The sequence below is a fragment of the Aptenodytes patagonicus genome, chromosome 3 (assembly GCF_965638725.1).
Source record: "Aptenodytes patagonicus chromosome 3, bAptPat1.pri.cur, whole genome shotgun sequence".
In the NCBI taxonomy this organism is placed as follows: Eukaryota; Metazoa; Chordata; class Aves; order Sphenisciformes; family Spheniscidae; genus Aptenodytes; species Aptenodytes patagonicus.
This window is the reverse complement of record NC_134951.1, coordinates 125,500,510-125,525,716: the sequence shown is the minus strand read 5'-3', so window position 1 is coordinate 125,525,716 and position 25,207 is coordinate 125,500,510. Positions and strand designations below refer to the sequence as shown.

At 37.9% G+C, this 25,207-nt stretch overlaps 1 protein-coding gene across 9 annotated transcripts in view; it reads left to right on the top strand.

Moving 5' to 3' along the window:
- Positions 1-24,743, top strand: part of SLX4IP (SLX4 interacting protein) — an 81,197-nt gene extending 56,454 nt beyond the window's left edge. For 8 of the 9 annotated variants that reach the window (XM_076335088.1, XM_076335086.1, XM_076335089.1 and 5 more), the window contains 4 exons: positions 5,439-5,516; positions 8,288-8,376; positions 21,325-21,434; positions 22,946-24,743. In XM_076335088.1, coding sequence (XP_076191203.1) covers positions 5,439-5,516; positions 8,288-8,376; positions 21,325-21,434; positions 22,946-23,780 — 1,112 coding nt within the window. In that variant the 3' untranslated portion in view covers positions 23,781-24,743. Of the gene's footprint in view, positions 1-2,198; positions 2,258-5,438; positions 5,517-8,287; positions 8,377-21,324; positions 21,435-22,945 lie in introns of those variants that run through there. The other variant, XM_076335094.1, reaches the window with a different exon arrangement.
- The last annotated feature ends 464 nt before the right edge of the window (positions 24,744-25,207 follow it).

Below are 25,207 nucleotides of genomic sequence, written 5' to 3'. Positions count from 1 at the left end.
TGCCTTTCCATCTCAAGTATTAGTGAGGGGAAGATGGTCTTTTTCCTTCAGAGCTGGTACGTTCTCAGGACTTCCATCAGGTGCATTTCTCATCTTGCGGCCAGATGGTCTCATACATGCTTTTCTTTCCTCCAGAGTACCCATGGCAAGCAGGCTGAGAAATGCCTTACCCTGGATCTAGTTTGGCCAGTATAGTTCTGATTTCAGAGTGAATTCCGCACCTCTCCTGCTAAAGGAGAGCCCTACAACCTTGCTCTTGGATTTCATAAAATGGCTCAGTCTGGTTTCACTGTTAATGGCTCACGTTTTGAAGGTTTTAGTGTGCCATGTCCAGCTATCAATGTTCTGATAGCAGAGAGGATTTTGCTGGGCGTATCTCATCCTGTCTTGATCAGATTAATTTAAAGGTTAATGTCTTTCTTCCAGTCAGGGACCCTGTTCCCTGATAGGAACTAAATCGTGTTCCCCCCATCCTCGATGGGACAGATCTCTCACCTATTTGTGTTGGCAACTGGCCTGTGTTCAGAAGATTTAGTAGACAGAAGAATAGCACTAATACTAATAAAATTGTGAAAGAAAAAGGAGGGAAAAAAAAAATCAGTAATCTGTTTTTTCTGTACTTGGTTTAATCTGACTGTAAGGCACCCTGGAAAAAAACAGAGGCAAATTACATCACTGAATTTATTTGCAGGTATAAGAGTTTGCAAGATCAGACCCTGCAGCAATACTCACTCACCCAGTAGTGCACCCAAGTCTTTTTTTTTTTTTTTTGTCCATACTTTATGTATATAAATTTAATGGCCTGAATGTTTTTTTTCTTAGGTATTAAACATTTTTTTAGAAGTTTATGGGCTTTATTTTACGTTGTTCAGTACACATTTTCCTGTGTACTTGCTTATGATTATCACTTGAAATAATGAAAAATTTTTAAAAAATTAAAAAATTCTTTGAACTGAAGGCAGAATGGATGGAAAGAATGGATGCCATCCTGAGCTGTTCAAGTTGTTCTGAAACCCACTATTTGGTGTATAAAAATTTTCATTAGGTGAAGATGCTGCTGTCATTAACTATGACTGATTTTTTAATTTATTTTGTGTGTGTGTGTGTCTGAGATGATACAGAAATTCTGTACCCATTCTGAACACCAGAAAAGGCTCAGGAAGTCTCGACAGCTTTTTGTATCTGCTGTCTTGCGTCTGCTGTCCCTGGTCTATCCTAGACTTGGACTTAAACTTACGTGCCAACGTTTGGTTTTGAATCTCTTCTAAATTAGAAATGGCAACCTACTCTGGAGCACAAGCTATGAACATGAACATTTGTTTTGGGGAAGGAAAGCTGCACGATTAACAGTAGGTTTAGAATAAAATGTTCCTTTTTTGTTCTGTTTACTAACAATCGGAAATTTGAATTTGGTGGTGAATAACTTTAAGTGGAGAAATATGACTGCTAAGAAGCAGTGTAATAATATGTCTGTAGAGCACTTTGAAGATGAAAAGCTCTATATACTGTAAACATTATTACTGGTATAGCTTAATCTGTGTGGAATAATTAATCTAGCATAAGCAAAATGTAGATTTTTTTTTTTTAATGTACAATATAGTGTTTCAGAAAGTCTAACGCACCCATGTATTTACTTTCACATTGTAACATAAGAAATTCATCCTCTTTTTTTTTTTTAATATCTGTGTGTTGCAACGATTTGTTACTTTCCAAACGTAGAGGCAGTCCTAATCCAGAACAACCTGTCAGAAATGTGAAACATCTAGGCTGGGAGGAAAAATAGATGTTCTTTTAAAGATGGTATAAAAATACTGTGCGATGAGAAATAGGTGCCTGTCAGATATGGAAATGTTCGGGGGGCAGCTGGCCTTCTTGGGCTTGTGCTGTGGCTTTGGAGAAGACTTGACTGAATTTAGTTACAGAGCCATGCAGGTGCCAGATTGCGCTGGGAAGTGAACACCTGCCAGGCTGCTCCAGATAACTCAGCAGCTCAGAGGCATTTTCCCAGGCTCCCAGATGAATGGTCTGTAACAGCCGTGGGAGAGGGCTTCCCATTGCTCCACGCTGTACCACAGCCTCTTCTTGGCAGCCTTCTGGAAGCGCAAGTCAGCTTGGCTGTGACTCCTTTGGAAAACAAGTGTTGCTGGATAGTCTTACAGTAAAGAGTCAGTGTCTGATACTTCCTCTCGGTGTCGTGGGACTATGAAATATAACAAGCGGGGCAAATTACCATTCCCTTAAAAGGCAGCACTCACTGGTGCGTATTTCAGCTGAAACTGAACTGTGGCTTTTCTAGAACCACTTTGATTCAGTCACATTTTGGGTTTCAGGGTCTATCTGTTTTGTTGGGTTTGGGTTTTTTTGTTTGGGGTTTCTTGTTTGCTTTTTTTTTCTTGTTTGTTTTTGGAACCTGGATCTCATGATATAGGTGCACAGTTTTGAAGTAAGAAAAACAAAACTCCAAATCACTAACAACAATTTTATTTCTGCTTCTGTGTTGGTAATCTACGAATGGAGCTTCATCTAGGTTGCATGATGAAGAGGAAGCTGAAGATTGGGCCAACTGGGTTTGCTGAGCCTAAGATCTGTGAACTTTTTCTCTATGTTACAGGCTGCAAAACACTGTATGTAGCTGGAGGTTAAAACTTCTATGGTGTGCTTAAAAGGAGTTAGTGATGGATCATTTGGTACATATCAGTTGGTCCCTCCTTCCAGATATCATGAACAGCAGCTTTTGGTCCTTGCTGAGTACACGCTGGCTGTCTTCCCTGGAGCATAATCCACAGCTTACCCAAAGCCAACGTTAGTATACGCTAGTATATAAACAGTGTTGATGGTGGACAAGTCTGAAATTGAGAACAGACTTAGACTCATGCTGAGTAACTGTGTAGAAAGTTTAAAAAGCTGCAAGTTGCGTGAGGTTGTTGGAGAAGAAGGTTTTCTTGTGGGGCTTATTTTTTAGTTTCTTATTTCACAAAGCAGAATGATTAATTGGATAATATATTTCTCTTGAAGGAAGCAGAAAGAGGATATCGCAGTTTTTATAGTTCTGCAGTAACTCTGGCAACTTTAAAATTAGGGAAGTTTTGCAGATTCCAGCTGACTGTGGATTAGATCAGATGTCACATACAAGAGGGTTTCAAAACATCAGATGAGTGTAGCTGTGTGATACTTTCAAAATATAGGTATCCTGAATGTAATGCATCTTAAAATTTTCTCACAGTTAGCAATAAGTAACAGCAAATCATCTGTTCAGGCTTTTTCAGCAAAGTCAAATAGTAAATAGTTATGGAAACTAAAATTATTTTCTAGTGTTAGTCCTTCTGGGCTGAACTTATTAGCTCAGGTGCAACTCCCTGTGAAGGCTTTATAAGACTTTCAGACTTGAGCTGACACTGCAAAAATAGCGTTAGAGGTGTCTTGTTCTCTTACATAATTATTTATTTTGTTAGCTTTGAGGTAGGTGTTCTCTTCCAGAGAACAGTAGCTAGCTGAATCAAGGGCCTTTAAGAGGAATTTAAACTTTTTTCAGGCCATTAGTCAATCAAATATGATTAAACACTTAACCTCTCAGAGAATACTAGGATAGCGAGGAAAATAAACAGATATACCTGTCACTGATTCATAAAAGAATTTCAGGAATGAAGTATCGTGCTTTTCCCCGTGAAAAGCAAAAGATTCACACTTTTTCACTTTAAGTTCCTCTCAAGAAAAATACATTTGGAATATCCCAGGCAAATGGAGGTGGAAAGACTCTTAATGTCTACTCTCTGTTTGAAGATTTGTTTGCGAAGTTGTACTTTTAGGAATGTTACTTTTTCAGTGTTACGGAGGTCACAGTGGAAGATGCTATTATCACACTAATAACTTACTTATATACGGGGCAAATTCTTTGATTTGGCTAACTCTACTAACAGCGTTAAAGAATTGTGGATGCCAAACTGGAAGTAGCTAAAAGTAATTTTCTTTAATTGTGCTCGTAAATATACAGTTAATAAAGCTGGTGGATTACATCCAAATTTTTCTCTAGCGCTCATCATTTTTAAGGGATGGTTCAACTTGTCACATCTTGACTTGATCTCTAAAGGGAAGTCAAATTTTAGGTATCTTCCTGAGGGGAAGGAAAAAAGATGGCTGATAAATTTCAAAGGGATTGATTGTGATCAATAACTATAGCTCTTAATGAGAGGCGATGCTGAACAGCACTTGATTAAGTAGACCAAGTAGCACTTGATGGTGAGCTCCAGGAGATCTTGTACAAGTAGGAGAGTTGTAGACTGTGCAGGAGAGGACATGCATTTGGGGGTTTATACTTAGAAATAAGGCAATGCCTTGGCACTTGCTCAGTAGAGATTGAGACTGGAACAAACAAGCTTTCCTTACTTCTTTTTAAATAGTTAGATTAGGAGAACAGCAGTAGCACTTAATTTTCTAACTTTTCTGTGGTAATAGCACCTAAGGTATCTGACTGTCTCGGAAGCAGCAATAATTTAAGTCTTGCAACACCCATCAGAGTTAGGGGAAACACCACTAACCCTCTTTTGCACGTTCATTTTAGTGAGGTGTACAGAGAGACTATGGAGGAGGAGTCACAGATGCTAACTTCTTTCAATTGCAGTGGGAGTTAGGTTGCTAAATACCTTTATGAATCAAGTCCTAACTGATTTACTCGGGATCATTTTGGAATTTAAGTAGAACAAAAGTAAAAGCTGATTTCCTTAGCTGTAGTCTAACAGTCTCTTTGCCGTAATATAATCCTTTCTGCCCTTTTCTTACGCTCCTGGTGCACAAGGATTTCTGTCGTTCTCAGGAATAGAAACTTGAAGAAGACTCTGTGTATGTTACAGGTATCTGCTGGGTCAGCCAGGCTAGCTCTGTCTACTTGTAGATAATGAGGTGTTTAAATGTATGCATTTCTCACTTAATTCAATGGAATTGTAGATAATTAAGACCTTTCGTGTTTGCTGGTTTGGTTTTTTTTATAGCCGGCGTTTTTTCTGTCAGCTTTGAGTACGTTACCTTTCTCTAGAAGGCAGTTAAGTGAGTGGTCATCTGTAGCGTTCTTGTAGAATATGTATGAAAACATCATAGTGAATAGGACTCTAGCCTATTGGACTAGTGACCATGCCACTAGGCTATTAAGTGGATGACATCTCTGATCAATTAATCGATTTAAATTTATTTCTGTGGTTGGATACCAGAACTTGGTGGTTAGTAATTTGTTTAGATTTTTCCCATTTCAGATACTAATTTCTTGAGACTTCAGTATGAGCAGTTTCTTTTTAAAAATATTCCTTTAAAGTTACGTTTTCTTTTGTATTCTTGAGCTGCTGCTGCTGCTTTCTCTCAATCCTGTCTTCACAGATGTGCAACACTTTGAGACCAGAATGCCCAAGATACCCTTACGCTTACCATTATCCCTTTGTTTTATGTTGCAGCCAACAGTTTTCACATTACTGCCTACTTTATGAAGAGATGGGTTAATCTCCGTTGTGCTGTAGGGAAACGTTATCGTGGTAAGAAATCAGTTTCTTACAGTGTTACTTAGAATTTTGCATTTCTGGGAGGAAAAAAAAGGAACATAAACTAATACTTTGTCAGATTTTGGTCGACTTAATCAGAATTTCTTTCAGAGCTTGGTTTTGTTTTTTTTTTCCAGAGGATGTTTCCTAAAAAAAAAAAAAAAGAGAAGTGTTTCTTAACATATGATGGATTTTTTTTTTTTAAACTTAATTTTAAATTTGTCTATGCCTTGCCCCAGGGTAATCAGCTAAGCCACGCCAAATTCTGTAAGTATGATGAGACTCAGCATTTTGCGGAGTCTCTGCAGAGTGAATCAGCCAGAGGTTGCAGTATGAATCACTTCATTATTGCTCGAGTGTCTTGTGACATCAACTGTACGGTACAAGTGTATGCAAGAAAAGGCTTTCATTCACCTCAGTGCTATAAAATCTTTATGTAGGTGATGTCATTGGACCAGATCTTTTTTTCATGTTTTCTCAAGCCAAGATGCTCTGTAAGGAAGTGATATCAATCCTGTCCTGCCAACAGCAATAAAAAGGAGCTATAACAATCGCCGCCCTTTGTGTTGAGCTTTTAATATTAAAAAAAGCAAAGTACATCAATTAGGTGCCCTTAAAAATACTGAATACTTGAATGGATATTTTTAAAGAATTTCTTATTTTTATAGGAATTCATTATATTCGTAAATGTTTAAATCTCTCTTCAAATGCCAACTAGTTGTTTTCTAAGTCCATATTGGTTGAAGGGATTGGAGTGTTGATTTTAAATATTTCATCAAACTTGTTCTCCCAGCCTCCTGGAAGAATAGTTAGAATAGAATAGCAGAGTGTCTGTGTTGGTATCTCAGCATTGGTTTCTGTATATTAAATCTGAACTTTTTTTAAGCATCAGTGAATACCTAAAGATACTTCTGTGTTGTTAGCCAGCAAGTGAGTTTGTTATAAAATGTAACAATAAAAATGTCTAACTGGAATGAACTTGCCCTACTCGTGGTGCCAAAAAGAGAGGCTCTGATGCTGCAGTCAAAACTTTGCTTTCACGTGAAGTTCTTAACAAGAAAGGAACTTCATTTTGCTGGGTTTCTCTCCCAATAAATAGCAAAATAACCACATATCCTAAAAAAATAAATAATTTGGTGTCAATGTTTCCTTTCTGTAAGATACACCTAGTACTTCACAAACAAAAACTAGAGGTTGAGCCTTACAGAAGAATCTTGCATACTTTAATCGGTGATGCTCACTCAATATCTAAAGTAAACTTACCTAAGAGGCTATTATTGGAACCCCACATAACAAATTCAGTCCTTGCAACAGTTGTGCAGCTTTTCTTTTGTAGCCCATTTGGAAGATGTCCGTAGACTGCTCACAGTTTGAAAGCCACTGTACTAGACCTTTGCGCGTGGCTTTTCAGGTCTTGAGGATACAAGCAGAGAAAGAATAGTCTGGACATAAGGCACAGCACGAATACTTCCTTGGACACAGTTTTGTTAAGAGAGTTGATATTTCTGAAAGGATTATGGAAGGCTTATATTCATTATCAAGTTACAGCAGCTTAACAAGCTATTGTGCCAGTACAGATGCATCTGAGGTCTCTGTGTATGCTTTTTCAACCAATGGCAAATGCGAGGTAATCTGTTTCAACCTCCCTATCTTTCATTGTAATGACTCTAGAAAAGTCACTGCTGGTACGCGCTCAGAGGGGTTTGTCAGATGCTAATGGAGATACGCTGTTGGTGAAGGAGCAGTACCTTGTAGAGAGGCAGTAACCCGTATGGATGACCTGATCGTCACTGGCAAATTGTGCACATCATGCCTATATGCAATTCCTTGTGAAGAGATACTCTACCAAAAAAATCTATGAGGTCAACCTCGTGGTTTTTCTGCATGCCTTGTCTCTTTCTCATCCCAGAAAACAGGGTGTTATGGCTTGTTTTTGAAGTATAGCAAACTTTAAAAATTAGTAACTCTCTTTTTATAAAAGCAAACCAAAACAAAAACCAACAACAAAAACATCTGAGCTGAAAATATGAAGATAGTAATCTGGAAATAATCTGATACGTAAAAGAACAGAATATCCAGCTATGCTGTTTTCATAGCGTTGCTAGGTACTGAGTAAAGCTTTGTCTGGTCTATTCTAATCTGAGAACCCTTCAATTTTTAATCCTTTGTCAATAGAAACTTTGTTGTGTTCATAACAAACCATGTGATCTTGAGTAAAATATGTAATTTGGTAGCAGTTAACCAATTTGTTTAATGACTTCAAAAATCACTGTAGTCAGAGTTTGAAACACTTAAGCCTTATGCTGAGTTTTTATGCCAAGTCCCGATTGAATATGTTGTGCTGTATTACAAACATAATTTACAGCTTTTGTGATGAAAAGACTCATTGCCAGAATAGCACAAAAGAAATCATCGTTGAGTGGTTTGTCTGTTGGTTCTGTCTGGTATATTTGTCCGAGGGTGCAGGTGGACTAATTTGCAGCCAGGACTATCCTCTTGGGAACTAAACTTACTCTGACTTATTGATTTTTTTTGAATGGTTTAAAAAAGCAAAACAAAAGGGAGGGATGGGATGTTGAAGAGAGTAGGTAAGAAACGAGTGGAGTGCCTGAATTGAGTTAGCGTGCAATTTAAAAAATCAATTATTTTATTTACTAAAATAACATGTATATTTGTCATTATGTGTGGTTTTGAATATGGTTATAATTTTTGTAATCTTCTTTTCAATAATTTTTGTAATCTTCTTTTCAATTATTTTTGTATAGAGCTACGTGTGTTTCCAGACAGATTTATAGTTTGTGTCAGTAAACTTGAATCTAATCCAAGTGCTTGGACGTGTGAAAATGGTGTATTGGTATGTACAAAACCATTCTGTAAATTTTCTGGTTTATTTTACAGTGGTAAGATGAATGTTTATATATAGAGGTAGTTATTCACATATTTGTGACTGTCATCTTGGAACCAGAAAGTCACATTAACAGTTGGGCCAAAGTATTCAAAAGAACGTCCTGAAGGGAGTCTGAAGCAGACAAAAATGGGAATTTTTGGAAGCTCAGCATTTTCTGAGCCATATAAGGCTCAGGGAAAAAGACCGTGTATTTAGAAACCTAGGTATGATTTTAACACCTTGATTTAAGGATCTTTTTTTCCTTTATATTTTGTCCTTGTAACATTTTACTTTCCAAAATTATAATGGGGCAGGTTTTAATGTCCATGGGTTTCTTGTATGTTTTCTTAGCACTTGTTCTGCAAAACAACTCAAATGAATCAGTGCTAGCCCTGCTGGGGAAAAAAAAAAATCCCCAAACATTTATGCAGAAAAAGGCACTGGTGTGTAGTTAAATACCATAAACAATTCTACTTAAATATTTCATCCTGCAGGCTTTATCAGGGTCAAAGGCTTATGAATTTTATGCTGCAGTTAACTGCTGATTGTCTCAGGAGTGCTCACATTGACCCAGGTGGCCTGCTATATGGCAGGCGGTCTCTTGTGTGCTCACAGTTAAGAGTCAGAATTACATGCTGACGTCTATGTATATTTTAGTAATTTATCTTAAATGTGTTAAAATATATTTGACCCTTGAAAGAAAAGTTTTTCTTCTACTCGTTCAATTTAGTATTTTCTTAGTATCAAGCAGGGTGTTTTTATTTATTATACTAAATGCAGATTTTATCTTGATTCCTAGATTGGTAAGTATCCTTAAATGTCAAAGGCTCAAGCAAATGTTTTTTTCTCTCTCAGAAAAAAAAAATCTAACTGCTTTAGAAGTAATTTGCTATTTTGGAAATTATTACTTTCTCGTTTTTTTCTTGAAAACTACTTAGATGCTTTAAGTAGAAAATCCTGTCTCTGCATTTTGACTGAGAAATAATTATGTTGTTTTTTTCCTTGCTTAAGTATCTCTTATGAAGTATCCAATTCCCTCATTTGGTATTGTTAATCTTTCCATAAAATAAAAGATGAGAAGTTTTCTTTAATTTCTTTCACATGAGTCTGTCTAGTAAGGAGAAGGCAAATGAAAAATACAATGTTAGGGGCTTTAGCTTGACTATTTCAAAATCTGATATTGAACTATGGAAACTTCTTGTTGTTTAAAGAGGGAGTTTGAACATTTTTATGTTTAAAAATAAATAAATAAATCTCGTAGTGGGATCATAAGCTAATCAATAGTAAAGTCTTGGGAGTTTGCTTTACTTACAGATGCAATACGTGAGCGTAGAACTGGCTGGAACGGTCAGTGTAGTATGTTGGTAGGAGAGAATAAGATAAAGTTACCCCTAAGCCATCTTCCCTGATTTGAAGAACTAACAAGATGTCAGCAGACCCTCAGCAAATGTTTTGGAGTATCATTTTAATTCATACCACTCTAACTTAAAGGGTCCACTCCAGCCTGTTTTGTTGATCCAGAATTTCTGCAGCATGTTACTACCAAATTTGTCATATACTCGAGTTCAGTACTTTGCCAAATTGGGGGAGTGTTGGATTGCCACTGAGAGGTAATTTCAAGTTTTTGGCACTTCAGAAGTAAAGGCAAAGGATCTGCACTTTGTGTGTGTACTTTTCTCTAGGCAATTTAGCAGTGAATATGCTTGAACTCTAAACTAGACTACAAAAGACCACCCAGAAGACCTTTCCGTTGATATACTCCGGTGTATTCTGTCATGGGCTAAAAATGAGGCATATGCGTTGTTTTCCTCTGTATGTTGTTGGGTTTGAATAATTTCATAATGTTGCATGCAAGTTCTTTTAAACGTTTAATCAGCTCGCACCCTTGGTTTTGAGGGCCTGTCTGTGTTTTATAAAAGTAGTTGACTACATTAATGGAGACTTTGTCACTTTTCAGTGTCACTGTAATTGACTTAGTCAAGACTTAACAATTTTTTTTATTTTATTTTTTATTAAATGGCTTTTATTCTGGTTTATGGGTCAAGCTTTCAGTCCTGAGCTCTGTCAAGACAAGTCAGGCTCAATGCACTGCTTTCCCATTACTTGGAACAAATTTTATGTCAGCCTGATACACATTTTTTTTTTTTTTTTCCACTCATTGCAAGTCTCTCTTTCTTCACCTATCTTCAGGCCTTTGTTCTTTGCCTTTTCACTGCCTTTTCGGCTATTCTCTGTATCTCTGAAATAGACTGTGCTTAAACCAAGAGTTTCAAGGGATGTAGCCAGATATGAAATGAAATTCTTATGTCCTACACCTTAGGAAAGATCATAATTAGATTGCTTTTTCAGATATTCACAAGCACAGACCTTAGCATCAATTGCTGAGAGAAGCAATTTGAAGCCTTCTGTGATGCATCTTGTAAGACCAAGGAAAAGATGGATTAGGCAGTCTCTGTCAAATTAGCTTTAAGCATAAACTAATAAAAGATGTGAGAGCACTTCTAAGGAGTAGAGCTAAAATAAAATAGAAGAAAATCTATTGATATGTAATTTTCTATTTTCTAAAATCTATTTCTGTTTCTGTGGTCATATCGAAAAATCAGGCTGCAGGCAGTAATAATCATTTTGGAAGAAGGGAATTCTCTACTAAAGAAACAATACAGCAAGTTATTGAAAATACAGAAGCAAATTGGAAGTCTCAAGGAAAAGATGGAAGAATAGCCTGACTGATTAATGCTAAGTTTAAACATAAAACCATTGTTTCCTGTTTTGGCAAACTACGTTTGTAATCTTGAATAGTCTTATCTTGAAAAAGAAGAGGGTTTTGGGAACATGGCAGAAGAGGAAACCCAGGGAAATATATAAGAGCTCTGGAGAGATTAGTCATCTTTGTCAATGATGACATTTTCTTGATGATTATTATGTAGAGAGCTAAAATGGAAAGTTGGAAATCGGTTATCTGAAGAAACAGTGGAAATGGGTGGAAGGCTTACTGGACGCTTGTGAGCATTTGAAAATGTGCTAACAATGGAATATTCATTGATAACCACATCAGCTTTATACTGGAATCTATGAGAGGAAGCAGTTGTAGGGAAAGCATGAAGGAGGTTAAGCTAGTGATGATATTAAAGTGGAAATTTGGAATTACCCTTCATGTGAAATCAGAAAAGAAAGTGGCGAGTAGGAGATACTGTCTTGATTAAAAAGATCTCAGGGATTCCACTGAGCCTTGTTAAGTTTCAGAGAATATTCTACAAAAGTAAAGATTCTTTTCCAAACAGAATATTACTCTTAAAAAAACCCAACCAAACAAAAAAGCCCGCATAGGTACACAAGGAGAAGAAAAGTGCTAAAGGTACGCCCAGTGCTTTTGAAATCCCCAACAGAGAAATAAAAGCAAACTATTTCATCTTCTTCATACATGTCTGATTTTATAAATTGTGTCGTTGTAACATACTTTGGGTACATTAGAGAATTCTCTTTCTTAACTTTCATAAGAGCATAAATGACATGATTTGCTTGGATCTTGATTACGCTGGGAAGAGGCTTCTGGTTCTTTCATGAAAACACGTACACTTAGCTGTAATTAACAGGAGACAACATTGGAGTATATGCTGCTGGAATAGTGTGTCTATTGGAAGGTAGAAGGCAAACTTTTTTCAGATAGCAGCAATTTGTAAAGATTAGTAGAAGACTTTATGTGGAATTTACTTATCTTAAATACTTTAAAGACTGTTTTATTGTTAAGTGATATCAGATTGGGTAGGGAAAGAAGGAAGCGCTGTGAAATACAGTTGCACAATTCACACTGTGTAAGTGCTAATCTTGGCATGGAACTGTGTGTGTGTATATATACAATACTACAGTGAAACTGCTGTAATGGTGGGCTACGACTGAAAAGACCAGTCCACATCCCCTCTAGTTCCAGCTTACATATTCCTTTCCTTTCTGGTTACAATGGACCAAGTGATTCTTCAGTCGAGAATGAATTAGTTCATTGACTTGATCCAGCAGAAAAATTTGTGAAGTTTCTCTGTTTTTCAGTGGAGGATTAGTTTTCTGTCATGTCAGTTCGCTGAACCAACTCATTCTGTACCCACACAGTTGCCAGTTGTGACACAAAACGTGTTGCAGGAGCACGCAGCCAGGATTTGGATGAAGAGAGCAGGACCTACCCCTTTAGGTAGCAGCTGATAGTTACCCCGCTTTGGAAGTAACATCCAAAACACACATTAATGTTACATTTGTTGTAATACTTGTCTTGTTGATGGTTTTTGATTTCATTATCCTTTTTTAAATTTCATAAAATCGAGTTTTCATGTGTTTTCAGATACTATGCTTAATTCTTTTCAGTCATTATAGGAAACATAGCTAGAGGAAAACAATATTAAGCTGTAGTTTGGTAACTCTATGAACAGGGTTCACTACTTTTTTCAAAAAGGTAGAGAGGGGAAACTGCAGACTAATGAACTCTATCCAAATACCCCATAGTGGAACAGGTAGAGTTGCTTTTCTCTTTGGTGAGTTTTCACTTTTGACACTTCAAGCTTCTGACCCTTTTTTCTACTCATCCTTCATGTTCTGCTCATGCTGATGCAAGACTGATGATACTGAAACATGCAGTCCCTCCTGCCTTCTCTTACCGATGCATTCTTGTCCTCAGTGTCTGTCAGTACTGGCATGTGTGGGGAGCTGGGTTGATTCATTCATCCCTCTGAAAACAAGGGGGGTTTTTTGCTTTGGGTTTTTTTGTTGCTTGCATGGTTAGCTTTAAGCTGGATCACTTCGGTCAGACTCTCACAGCATGGCTGCATGACTGCTAGTGTTGATACAGAGACTTGGCAGGACCATGCGTTGGGTAAGGGTGAGACTTCCCTTTCAGTGTTAGGATAGCTTTAAATTAGCTTGAATCATAAGACTGCTCTCTCTGAGAAACTACATCACAAAGTAATGATACTAATGTCTTTGACTTGGTCATAAAGAAGAAAGCTACGGCAGTTTTACAATATTCCCTTTTGTCCCAGCTGTCTGCCTCTTCTCCTTGGAGATTACCACTCCTACAGCAGAGTTTGCCAAAAGGGCTGTGTGCCTGCATCTCATCTTGCTGCATATCACAGTCTTGTGGATTCATGCAAACCAAACTTCCCTGGTTTTTAAGCTAGTGCATTGAATTGCGGGTGGGAGCAGCTGGGGCGTGTGTGTGCGCTCCCTTCTGCCAACCCTGCAGTGGGGGTAGGAACCTCCTGCAAAAGGGGAGGGAGGATACCTGAGAGCGGTAATGCTGTGAATTGCCTCAGTGAGATTTGTCTGAACTTGTCTTAGTTTCTTCTTAGAGCTTACAAACGGACTGATTTATTTTCCGCATGGCAAAAGTCTAATAGCTGTCTGCTGTTTGTTATATTAATGATCCAGAGAAGTGGACAAATGATGAGATGAAATCTGACGCAATTATTTCAATTAGTCAAGACTGGAGAAGGCTGTGGAGAATTTCAGAGAAACCTCACAGAGATGGGTAGAAGGGCATTAGGACTGTAAATGAAAATCACCTGTTGATAAATGCACAGTATTTTTACTGAAAAGAGCAATTACAGTGTTCATGTATACCGCTGAGTGAATTAAGTGTACGATTTGTGGAAAAAGGCCAAGACATTGCTACAAGGAACTGATTTGAAAATCCTTGTTCGGTAGCGTTACTTATCTGAAAAGCAGACAGAATATTAGAGTATATAGGGAATGAAGTAAAAGGTAATACTTAAATTGTCTTAAAAGCTAATAAGTAGGTTGAATACATCCTCAATAAAAGATTATGCACCTCTCATTGTGCAAAATCCAGATGAAGGATAGCAGAAATACAAAAGGTCCTGTAACTGCACTACAAATGGTTAAGCACATAAAATGATTTCCATATGAAGCAATCTTCAAAAAGTAGGGGCAAATTGAGTAATCTTTTACTGATTTTGGTAGTTGCTTCTTATATGAGTGCTCCCGTTGATTTAAATGTAACTACTTAGCAGTGTTCACAAGATCTCATTTGTCAAAGCCTTGTGGTTATTTAAGATATTATCATCTGTCATCATCCTTTCACCTCCCTCATTTTCCTCTCCCCTCTCACTCTCTTGCTGTCACAGTTTATGCTGGTGGTTAATGCGAATTTGAGCTAAGATTCTGGACTTCGGACTGAATGATGTTCTTTCCTCTCTGCAGGCTTTGGGAGAACGGGCACCTCCAGCAAAGCTGCAGGGTGGAAGGCTGGCAGTGATAATGTTTAAAGCTACAGTGAGCTAAAGGGTTTATTTAGCTACTGTGCTTCTGCGAGATTTTGATGACTCTAGGACGTAAAAAGTTTTAAATTACTTTAGTTTTTGATAATAATTCTCTATATTCCTGTTGGGCACAGAATATTTGACGGATTTTTTTTTTTTTATTGTTTTAAAGAGCAATCCATTCCTCAGCCTTCAGCAAGAAATCTGTTACGACTAATGGGAATTTCATAACTTGACTGAACAGTAAGCTGAAATATATGATGATAAAGTTCACGGAAGGATTTTTGAACGATTTGTCATGATTTGAAATTATTTGGAGGGACAGATCCACAGTGTGAGCTCAGAAATCTTGGGGGCTTTGGGGGTGGCGGTGGTAGTGTTTGTTTTGGAGACTAAGCTAAAACATTGACTAAACTGTTGAACAGTAATTGTCTCCTGGGCTGTGCAGTTCTGCCTATTTTACATATTTTGCTTCTGTATAGCCAGCAAGATCAAGAGTTTTAGTTATTCTTTCCAAGATCTCCTACAGTTGTTAAACGCTATTGTAATTGTATAAAGAGAACAGTTGGTTTTTAAAATTGATTTATTCTTTTCCAGATTTTTTTTCTGTAAGAATTGAAGTTTTAAGTATATGAATCGTGGTTCTATACATCATGTACTCTAAGTAGTATTCTGTTACGTCATATAACCCATGGTGTATCTGGAAGGATAAATACAAAGTTTACTTTAGTATTACTGATAGGTGTTTAGACATCTGTACTGGTTGACTCTGACATCCATGTAGATTTGGTAGGCAGATAGAGGATCCTCATGTCAGACTGTTAAAAGCTGTAGTACAGGATTACAGGAATGCTTTGCTTTCTCAGGTACTCATGTGACAACTGAGTAGTAGATTCCTTCCCTCATGGTTTGTAAGTTGGGGGAAGAGGTCGAGCTCCACATAAAATTGCTATCTTCTTATTTTATAAAAAAAGTCTTTGAAGTATAGAACATATGTATAGATATACTATATGATATAGATATAGTATAGAACATATGCAAGCATGCCTGTCCTCTTTCGTGACTACTGGAGGCAGGAACCTTAAAATTGATGGGAAAGGCTAGCTAAAGCTGTATGCTTTTAAGACATTGGTTTTCTTTAAAAAAAAATAAAAATTCAGCATTAATATGCTTTACATTTTTCTTCAGTGTCATTGAGAGAAGTTATTTTGATTGAAAAGCTGTTGTCTTTTCCTCTGTTTCTTATCAGTGGACACTTTCTCTGAAGATAGAATCTGAGTCGTGTAGCATCAGTATATAAAATCAGAATGATTAATAGCTCAATTACTTAACATCAATTTTAACGCTTTGTGCCTTCAAGCAAATACACACAGCATGTATCACGTGCTTCTCAGTATGTAAATAAATCGTTTGTTTCTGGAGCACCTTCTGCGGCTTTAGAAAGTGTTATGTATGTTCTTGCTATCTGTGTTACAGATGTGTATCAATTTTTAAAAAGACCCCACCCCAACTTTAGTTTTTTTATGAAGTATCGCATTTTATTTGTTTTATGCCATTTACAGCTTATTAGGAATTTTTCTATTTTCTATTATCTGGCAAGCGTTCAAATGCAAATCTAGAGAACTCTGAATTTCCTACATTCAGAGTGGTCTGGGATTCCTGCTGTATGTACAATATGATTAAAATCCAAACAAAAGACTTCAAAAGCAAGAGGGCATTTTCCTCATAGAAGTCATATGCTTTAAGCTAATCTGATGATGCTTTGGGGACCTTTGGAGTGTTTGGAATTGCCAGGATTTATGTATTGAGTGAGAATCCCAGGTTCACACCTTGCGTTTTGAGAAAGTGGAATGTGCCTCACAGGGGCTTGTAACAGATTGGGCCAACTCTTGGACTAAATAGTACAGACCATAGGGACTCTTGACAAGCAAGAACTTAATAGTTAAGATCCGTGGTGTCAAATCAAAATGAAGTTTGGTAGTAGATAATGAAGACTGTACTGATCCAGGAGTTAGATTTTGCTTTCTGTGCTAGGCCACGGGTAGGTTATACAGCTCTGCTCCTCACCGGAGAGATGCAGTTTTCTCTGGTTGTTTCTTCAGTTTCAATCTTGAAAAGAATGTATTTTTTAAAACCACCAGCATTCCTTAAAAATACTTATTTCAAATGAAAAATCAGTACTCCCATGTGTAACATGGAATGATCCTTAATGTTTTTTACTGGAACTTACTGACATACAGAGCAGGACAGTCCATTTTAAAATGTAGAGCAATATTCTGCAAGTCCAAGCAAGGAACTGTATTTCAGGTTGAGAATAATATCCATTTCTGTACTTGGAGAACTTCTACGAATGTTTTATGATGTAGTAGGAGTTCATAAGTAGAATTTCTAGGACAGATGCATCACTACATTGGAATTGCTGAAAAATTTGCATCGTGAAATTGTGGGAAGCTTTTCCTTCATGTGGGATGGGAGAGGGCAGAAGACTAGACCCGAAGTCCTGTCTTTGTTGCTTTTCTATCAGATTATAGTATCTGATTCATCCTTCACTGACAAGCCTCCTCACTTGCTTTAGGAGCCCTTTTCTGTTTATCAGATTGGAAAGAGTCCTGTCTGACCTCTCTGATCTGCCAGTCATCTGTTAGGACAGTTCTGAAACCTAAAGGTTATCTTAGATGGTTGAGCTCATGATACTGCTTAGAGTGACACTAAGACAAATCATGCAACTGCAAGCTCACATAAAGCTCCCCTGAATAAGTGTTTCTGTCTGATTCGTTTTACTAATGTTAATTTTATTCACTTGTGTGTGCCTGGGATAATACTTTATTTCATTGTTTTGTCAACATTATTATATTCAGAGTCCCCTCCCGTATGCCGCTCTGATACTAAATTTGACTTATTGGACCCATTGATGTTTTCTATTAAGTATTTTTGATGAGCAAGTTGAGCCACACTGATAAATGCAATTCAGAAACAATGTGTGTTTTTAATTGTGTGGTTTCTGCTAACCAGACACAAAATTTAATTATCCCTTAGTGTTACTTTATTGGTACATAAGCCTGTGCAACTGTTATCCTGAGCATAGTAAGAGACAACTAGAAAGTATGAAACCGAACGAGAGGCGGGAAGTGGGGCAGCGTTGTTCACTTTGGAAATTTTTCTTTCAGCCCAGCATCCCAAACTCTAGACGGGGGGGGGGAATCAATATTTGTATGAGTATTATTGTCAGGCTGAAAAGGCCAAACCTTTCGCTCTTCTTCAGGATAATGAGCTGTAAGGATTCTTCACAAGTGCAGATCCATGAGTAGTTCTTTTACAGGTACTTAATGCTGTATTGCTGAATTCAGCTGTCCTGGAGAGAGCTGCAGATGGCAGTCACCACTTTTACATTTTTGAGGGTTTCTTTTTCATTTTGAGTGAGATAGTAAGTTGAGTAAGAGAGTAAAGGAATGAATTTTCAATTTGATAAGCCTTAAAGCAAGTATATTGTGTGCCTAGCAGTCATGTTTCTCTGTAGGTCTTTATAATAGAGGTTTTTTCCCAGACATCTCTTTGGAAAAATACTAAGGATCTTAAAATCAGGTTTTGAGAGGCCAGTATTATGAGCAGGTAGGGTAGTAAGACTTTGTAAGCTTCGTTTCTGCAGGCCCTTCTTTGCTGAGTTTTAGTGACAAAAAGGAGTGAGCTTACCCTAGGATTTTAAGAGCACATATTTCTAATAGAACTTGGCAGTTCAAGGGCTAAAGAAGCATTTTAATCTTTTGTGCCCACCCAGTCTCTTTACAAATGTAAATATGTCTGTCTTTAACAATTTGCCAGGAAATGTGGTTTTAATTTGTTAGCAGCAATCCCACTCCCTGCAGCTCTTTCAGAGTCAAGTCACAAGTCTGGCGGTGCTTTGACGTTTTTCTCTGTCATGGTGTCATTGTTTATATGATGTCTGTTTCTGCTGTCCTCCTTTTTATGCCTGGAATATTTTTCTTTAATTATTTCACTGCCTAAAAGGAATTTGGGATTACTAGACAGGATGAGAACAGATTAGCTTTTTTTCTTTCTTTAACAAGTCCTGAAGTTCCCATAGGAAATAAATAGTATTCCCAAAACACACGGTGTTTTTTATTTTTTTTAATTAACTAAAATTATTAAGTCTAATAAAGAAAGTAAAGGAAGTAGCACCAATAATGGCTGAGTGTCTTAGGAGTATATGGAGTGCCCATTGTTGTTATTTATGACTCTCTTTGCCTTCTATTGTGGACTTATTCCAGCCTTAGGGAGTTTACATCACTCCTAATAGCAAAAGGCTCTCTGGTTCCCACAGAGTTTTTCAAAGACTGACTCATATGCCTTATGTTAATTGTTCAGCTCTCAAAATACAGCACTTAGAGGGTGTGGTTCCAAGGGGAAAATCTACTGTACTTAGAGGGCATGTTCAGAAGTGTTTCTCATATAAATCATTTTGATTTTTAATTTTTTTAACGCCTTAACCCTTTTCTGTCGCTACTTTATGTGATAAGTTATTTGAAAACAAAATAAAAGGTTGATGACGGCGTAGTGAGGGAATGTGTTAGCCCTTCAGCTCTGGACCATTAACCTCCAGTCTGACTCAACTCACAAGTGAGATGGCTTCGTCATCTTTGCCTCTCTCCAGGGTCTGCTCTTCACACCCTGGCATGACGGTACACTCCAGGCAACGATCATGCACTGTGTGTAATGGGATGCAAGTTAGAACTGAGGTTTATTGCTTATCTGCAGTAGTGAGTACATGTGGACAGGAACCGTTCCCAATCCTCCTCTGGATTTTGTACGAAGTGCTACTTTCCACCCATTGTTTACCACATTTACAAGAACTGCCTTTAGCGGACTGGTGATCCTGTCTCAGTGTGCCATGCTGATGTCCTCAGCTGAGGACTGAAGAAGGTTTAATAGAATTAGCCTTACCATAAAGCAGAATAAGGAAAGTTCAAATGCTTCTGCTTGTGCTTCTGTTCTCTGGCTAAGTAAGAGTGCTCTCCAGCTCCTTTGATGCAGAATGATTGTGCAAGATCCTTCAGTCTGAGCTGTGTGAACGTTACTGGAAATCAGAATAGTTTCTACAGACTTTACGGTTCAGAGTCTGTGTCTCCTCTTAAAATTAGCAAAGCTCTTGAGTATCTTAATAAAATTCCCGTCTTTAATAGTTTACAGAATATGAAAAGGTATTTAGTCAAATTAGGGGAGTCCATACCGCTAACAGAATAGAAGCAGCAATTAATCCCTCAGATTAAACTAGTTAGGCTTGATTTCTGAGGTTGAAATCGCATTGCATGTATGTCCCATATGTTTTCTGCCTGCTGTGAACACACGTGTTGCACCATTAGCGGGCAGAACTTCATGCATCTCTCCATCCACACAAACACGTTTGCGTAGTTTGCCTCTGAAAGGAAGGCTCAAAACAGCTGTAGTTTTTTAAACTCGAAATGGCTTTATTTCTTTGCCTGACTGCCCTCTTTCTGCTTACAAAACAGGAAGTTGTTTTCACTGGCTTATTCTTCTGGAAAGAGCGGTGAGGTTTACCCTCTCCTTCAAAATAGAAATAAAAATACAAATGGGCAGGGCTTAATCCCCTGTAAGTGACAGGTTCCTGAGGGGCGTTCCAGGCAGCAGTCATGTACACGCTTCGGCCTTGCAGTCTTTCTCTGCTTTCTTCGGTTCTTTCGTACCGCCCAGCTCCAGTGTGCTAGCTTCACGGTGAGGAGCAAGAAACGGTGTAAATAAGCGCTCCCTACATTTGATGAGCCCCAATCAGAAATTGCATCATGCAGGCTGATGAAGAAAAGTGCTATCAAAGAAAAGGAGATGCACAAAGCCTCTTCTCTTCTTGACTTTGCCACATTTTTTTCTCTCCTCTCCATAGCCTCAGAGATAATACTTTTTTGAAGTATGTGGTAAATAGTGAAGTCAGCAAATGGCCCCTCTCTCATTGAGATTGTTTCATTGTGAAAGGAAATGCTCACAGCTTGAAGAAAAAGAGCATTTTCCTTCCCTCCCTCTTGCCCCAATCTCGTATTATATAAAACCATGGTGCTGCTGTTAGCTGAGACCAGAAAGAATTCCCCTGTTGTCCTGTAGTAGCCAACCACTACAAGCTGTGAGCGTTTGAATGTTAGTATTAAAAGTTTTAACCCTTGCCTTCTTAAATGAGCAAATAACACTCTGTATATTTTTTTGTCAGTATGGAAAATTATGGGGATTCTTCTGAGAATAAGTGTATAGACCACTGCGCCAGTCAGTCTCTTCAGAAAAAAAACAGACAAACATGCTCCTGTCTGCAAGAGAGATTCCTGGCATTTGTCACAGTTTGAGCCACAAAGATGTCAAATATTTGCCAACAGTTTCCTCAGACAGTTTGGAAAGCTACATCCTTTACATTACAGTCTTGTTTGTTTGCGGTATATTTTAGCGTATGAAATATGTTTGTTGGGAGTCTGAAAGGGGAGGGCACTGGCTAGACTCCCAAATATTAAAAGATTAAAAATAATTCTGTTTCTCTTAGACTGCTCAGATCAAAATAATAAAGAACATCTGTAAGTCTTAGTATTAGAAATGGAGTTTTGCGTTGAAGAATCATAGCTTGATATGTCACGTTTTAAACCTGTGTTTTCTTTTGGAGCAGAAAGAAGAACTTTCCAATGGGACGTCTGAATATTTTACTGAATCTGCGGAGAACAAGAAGCTTAAGATAAGTCTGAACGAACAAATAAAGCAAGACATCTTGAAAGAAATGTACGTCACTATTCTTTCTAAGGTGTTAAATTTATAATCTGGTAAAATTTGGGTAAATAGAATCTAGCCTATGTAATAAAATTTCAAATAATATAAACTCCTTTACAAAAGATTGTTTTAAATTACTAAGCGACTACTACTCTAGTGTGGATAAGCACATAAAATGATCGTTGTTGTTTTGTACGGCATGAAAAAAGCTATTACAACCCACATAGATATGTCACATAGCGCTAGGCAGAATCAAAACAGGGTGTTTTTCCCTTGAATGAAGCTCTGAGCCAAAATAAATATGTGATGTTTGAATCTGGTGAAAAACACTTTGCAAATCTACTTTTTGTTCATTTTGAGAGTCTGCAGCGTACCACAATGTTAGTTCCGGATCTTTGGTCACAATTAAAGAGTGTCCCTGGTGTAGCGGATGGGGAGGGTTAGTTGGTCAGCTGAACATTTTACTGGTCCTCTGCTGTAACCCGGATGCCATTCTTACTTGCGCAAGCTGCCAGTAGCCCCAAATCAACTGTGGAATCGGGGATTTGCTGTGAACACTGGCAACTTTTCTTTTTACCCTTGTTATCTCATCTGTGTTGTCTTTAGAAATGAGATTAGATTTGGAGGTATGCCAGCTCTACCTATTTTGGAAGAGTCCTCTTTCTGAAGAGTTAGATATGCCGACCTGGGAACTGCTCGGCATCAGCAGAGCAGCAGAAAGCGGTCCCAGCATGGGACGGTCTGTAGTAATATCTTTAGACTCAAAATCTTACATAGGCAGCTTCAGTACTTGTGCACAAAGTTCATCTTACGGCCTACGTGAAATCTAGATTTGTAGGTAACACGCTGCTGAGGAGTGTTTATGTACTGACACTCCATCAGGTCCCTTGTGATCCCATTTTCCTGTATAATTCCTTTTAGAATATCATCTACTTGCATTACCTAAGTCCTTCCCAGATGAACGCGCTTGATACTAGACGAGCAGTGGTTAACTTAAAAGTCATGCTTTGAAATGTCCTGGGAAAAATTCCAGAGGAACATTCTAAAATAGAGATTAGAAACTCTCACAGAGAGACGCGCACACTGCCTCTCCCTGCCTGCCCCCTCTATTCTTTAGATATACGTTATGCATGTGAATATATGGGAATGGTTTGAAATAATTTAGGCACTTATGAAATACTATTTTATCTAGCCAGTTTGGGAAGGAATTCAATATACTTATGCCGCGTTGACCTTTAACATCTGTAATGAATCCAGTTCTGCCTCTTGGAATAGAATGTGAACTCCTTCATGGCTTAGTCATTAATAAATAGGGTTCCCCTAGTGCAGTGGAAAATCAGATGCATAACACTTGATATTATCCACACTAGACAAACATTGCTGCTTGTCAAGATGATATACAGGGGTTTTTTTCCACATTCAGTCTAGGTTGCCCTAGTGGTGTTTCAGAGTTTGTAAGAAGGGCAGACTGAGGCAGCGAAGATTCTTTTTTAATTTAAAAACAAAATTCCTTTTTATTGCAGTGTGAAAAGGACAAAACCAAGGAAAAGTAGCACAAGCAAACCTCAGATCAGCAAGGACTCCAAGAAAGTGTATCTTGGCTCAGTGGACTCGCAGACAGGGAACAGAAAGAACGACTGTCAAACTTCTCTCAGTCCTCAATCTGAAGTGAAATGTAGGAGTGCAGGACTGCTGAAGGACTGCATAACTACAGCCGAGAGCAGCTTGGGGCTTCCTGTTTTAGAGCTGGAAAATTATGTTAATCAGAGACAGCCAGATGATGTTAGCAGCCAGCAAAAACCTCACTCCGTGGAGTGGTTGAAGTCGAGTCTTCTAAGCGAGAACCTTCCTTGTAGCTCTGAGTCAGCACTGCTAGGTCCAGAACAAAGTCAAAAAGCGACCGAAACACAGGCTCAACAGAAGAGCTGTGGTTCAGAAGAAAAGTTAGAGCATTTAAAAAAAGTATCCTCTGAAGGGACTCCTTTAATTCCTAGCAATACAGAAATGAGTAAGTGTGATGATGATTGTTTAGGTCCGTTCCCGGAGGAGAAGACCCCACTTAATTCCCAGTTGTTTTCTAAACAAGACTTGACAAAGACTGCGTCTGATGAGGAGTCGCTAACTTTGGGAGAAAACCTCTCCCGGCCTCTTTCCGTGAGGAACAATATAGTGCAGACAAACAAAAATGAGCTAAGCACAACCACTGAAGACTTGCCTGTGATGCCATCACCTTGTTTAGAACTGCAGCCTGTGTCTTCAGAGAAGCTCACCCAAAAAAGAAAGAAAGAGGTTGCAAATGGTCTCGGGAAGTTAAAACTGCGAAGGCTTAAGAAGTCAAAGTCTGAAATATTACCTTGATGGCAGGGGTGGACAGCCAAATTTGTGTTTGGAATGCATATGCAAAAAGTAGGAAGCGATTCAAAATAATGAAGAAGAATAAAAATACAAAGTCAAACTTTTTAAGAAAATTTAGTTAATGAAGTATTTTAGTCCTTTGGAACTGTAATGAAGATAATTCTGTTAAGTCTTTAGGAATTAAACATAAATATTGTACAAACCAGCGTAGTATTTATAGAAAGAAGAATCTCTTGTAAAGTAATATTTACTAAGCAAAATTTTAGATCTGCGTATGTTTTGGTACTATTAAAAAGTCATATCAGCTGCTGACAGCAACAGTTAAAACCACTTCTGTGATCTGTTAGCCGCCGCAGTTATTCAGTGTTTTGCTTGTTTCTGAACACCATTTATTTTAGTAAAAATGAATCCTTTCTCTGTGTTAGGAAGTTCATGGTTTATTCACATGATCTTTACAACAGTAAGGCGAATTGAGGTTATTTCAGATAAAGCTTTAACCAGGATTTAAGGTAGCTGATAATAAATTAAGGCCCACCTTTTCAGTGGGGTTTCAAAATAGCTATAGTTTGTGCTTGTGCAGTTTTGGTATGAACACGTATTTCTAACCGGAATTGTGGATACAAGTGATCATGCGTTCAGTCTTTGGAAAAATGAAGATTGGTTTTATTTACGCGGTCACCTGGATGTGCAAACATGGCTATTGGGAAATGTTCACACAGAAACATGCATACGCATCTTCGTGCATTCATGTTTCAAAATCAGGCCTTGCTTGTGTGCAAGGACTGTTTTTCTTGTGTTAGCGATACCCAAGTTATTTCTTAATTTAAGGTAGAGGTAATTTTTAATTGCACGGTGCTTTTTAATACTGCTTTTGTAACTTGTATGCTAATGCGCTAAGGAAATGTAACTTTTTAGTTCATGCTTATCTTTTTAAAAATGTTTAAAATAAAATTATAAGCAATTTTCTTTCATCGTTCTCTCAAAATCAGTGTGACCACGGATATTTTATGCGAAGCGATTTTGACAAATCTTACTGACGTATACTTACGGCTGTGGATATCCTCATTTAGGTTAATAAGATGACTCGCATCCATAAGCATTAGAGTTGGTAGCATAATGCAGGTCCTTACGAGAGTTAGCAACTCGGCAGTTGACAGCAAGACACTGTCGATTGAACAGCATCTTTCTGCTATAAACAACTTCCGCTTTTGCGATAAATCAAAAGTCTTCTAGCAGGCAGGCAGAATCTGTTTTCTTTTTTTTCTTTCAGCCTGTTTGCGTGATGTTTCTGACGGTGCTTTGCAGTAAGGTTGCTAATGCTTCCCAATCTTCAGGCTCTGCAAAAGGGTCTTTCCTAGTAACAAGCAAAACCGAGGCTGCAAGTGAACCTGGGTTTGGAGGAAGAATTAGCCTGAGGTATGTTTACTGGT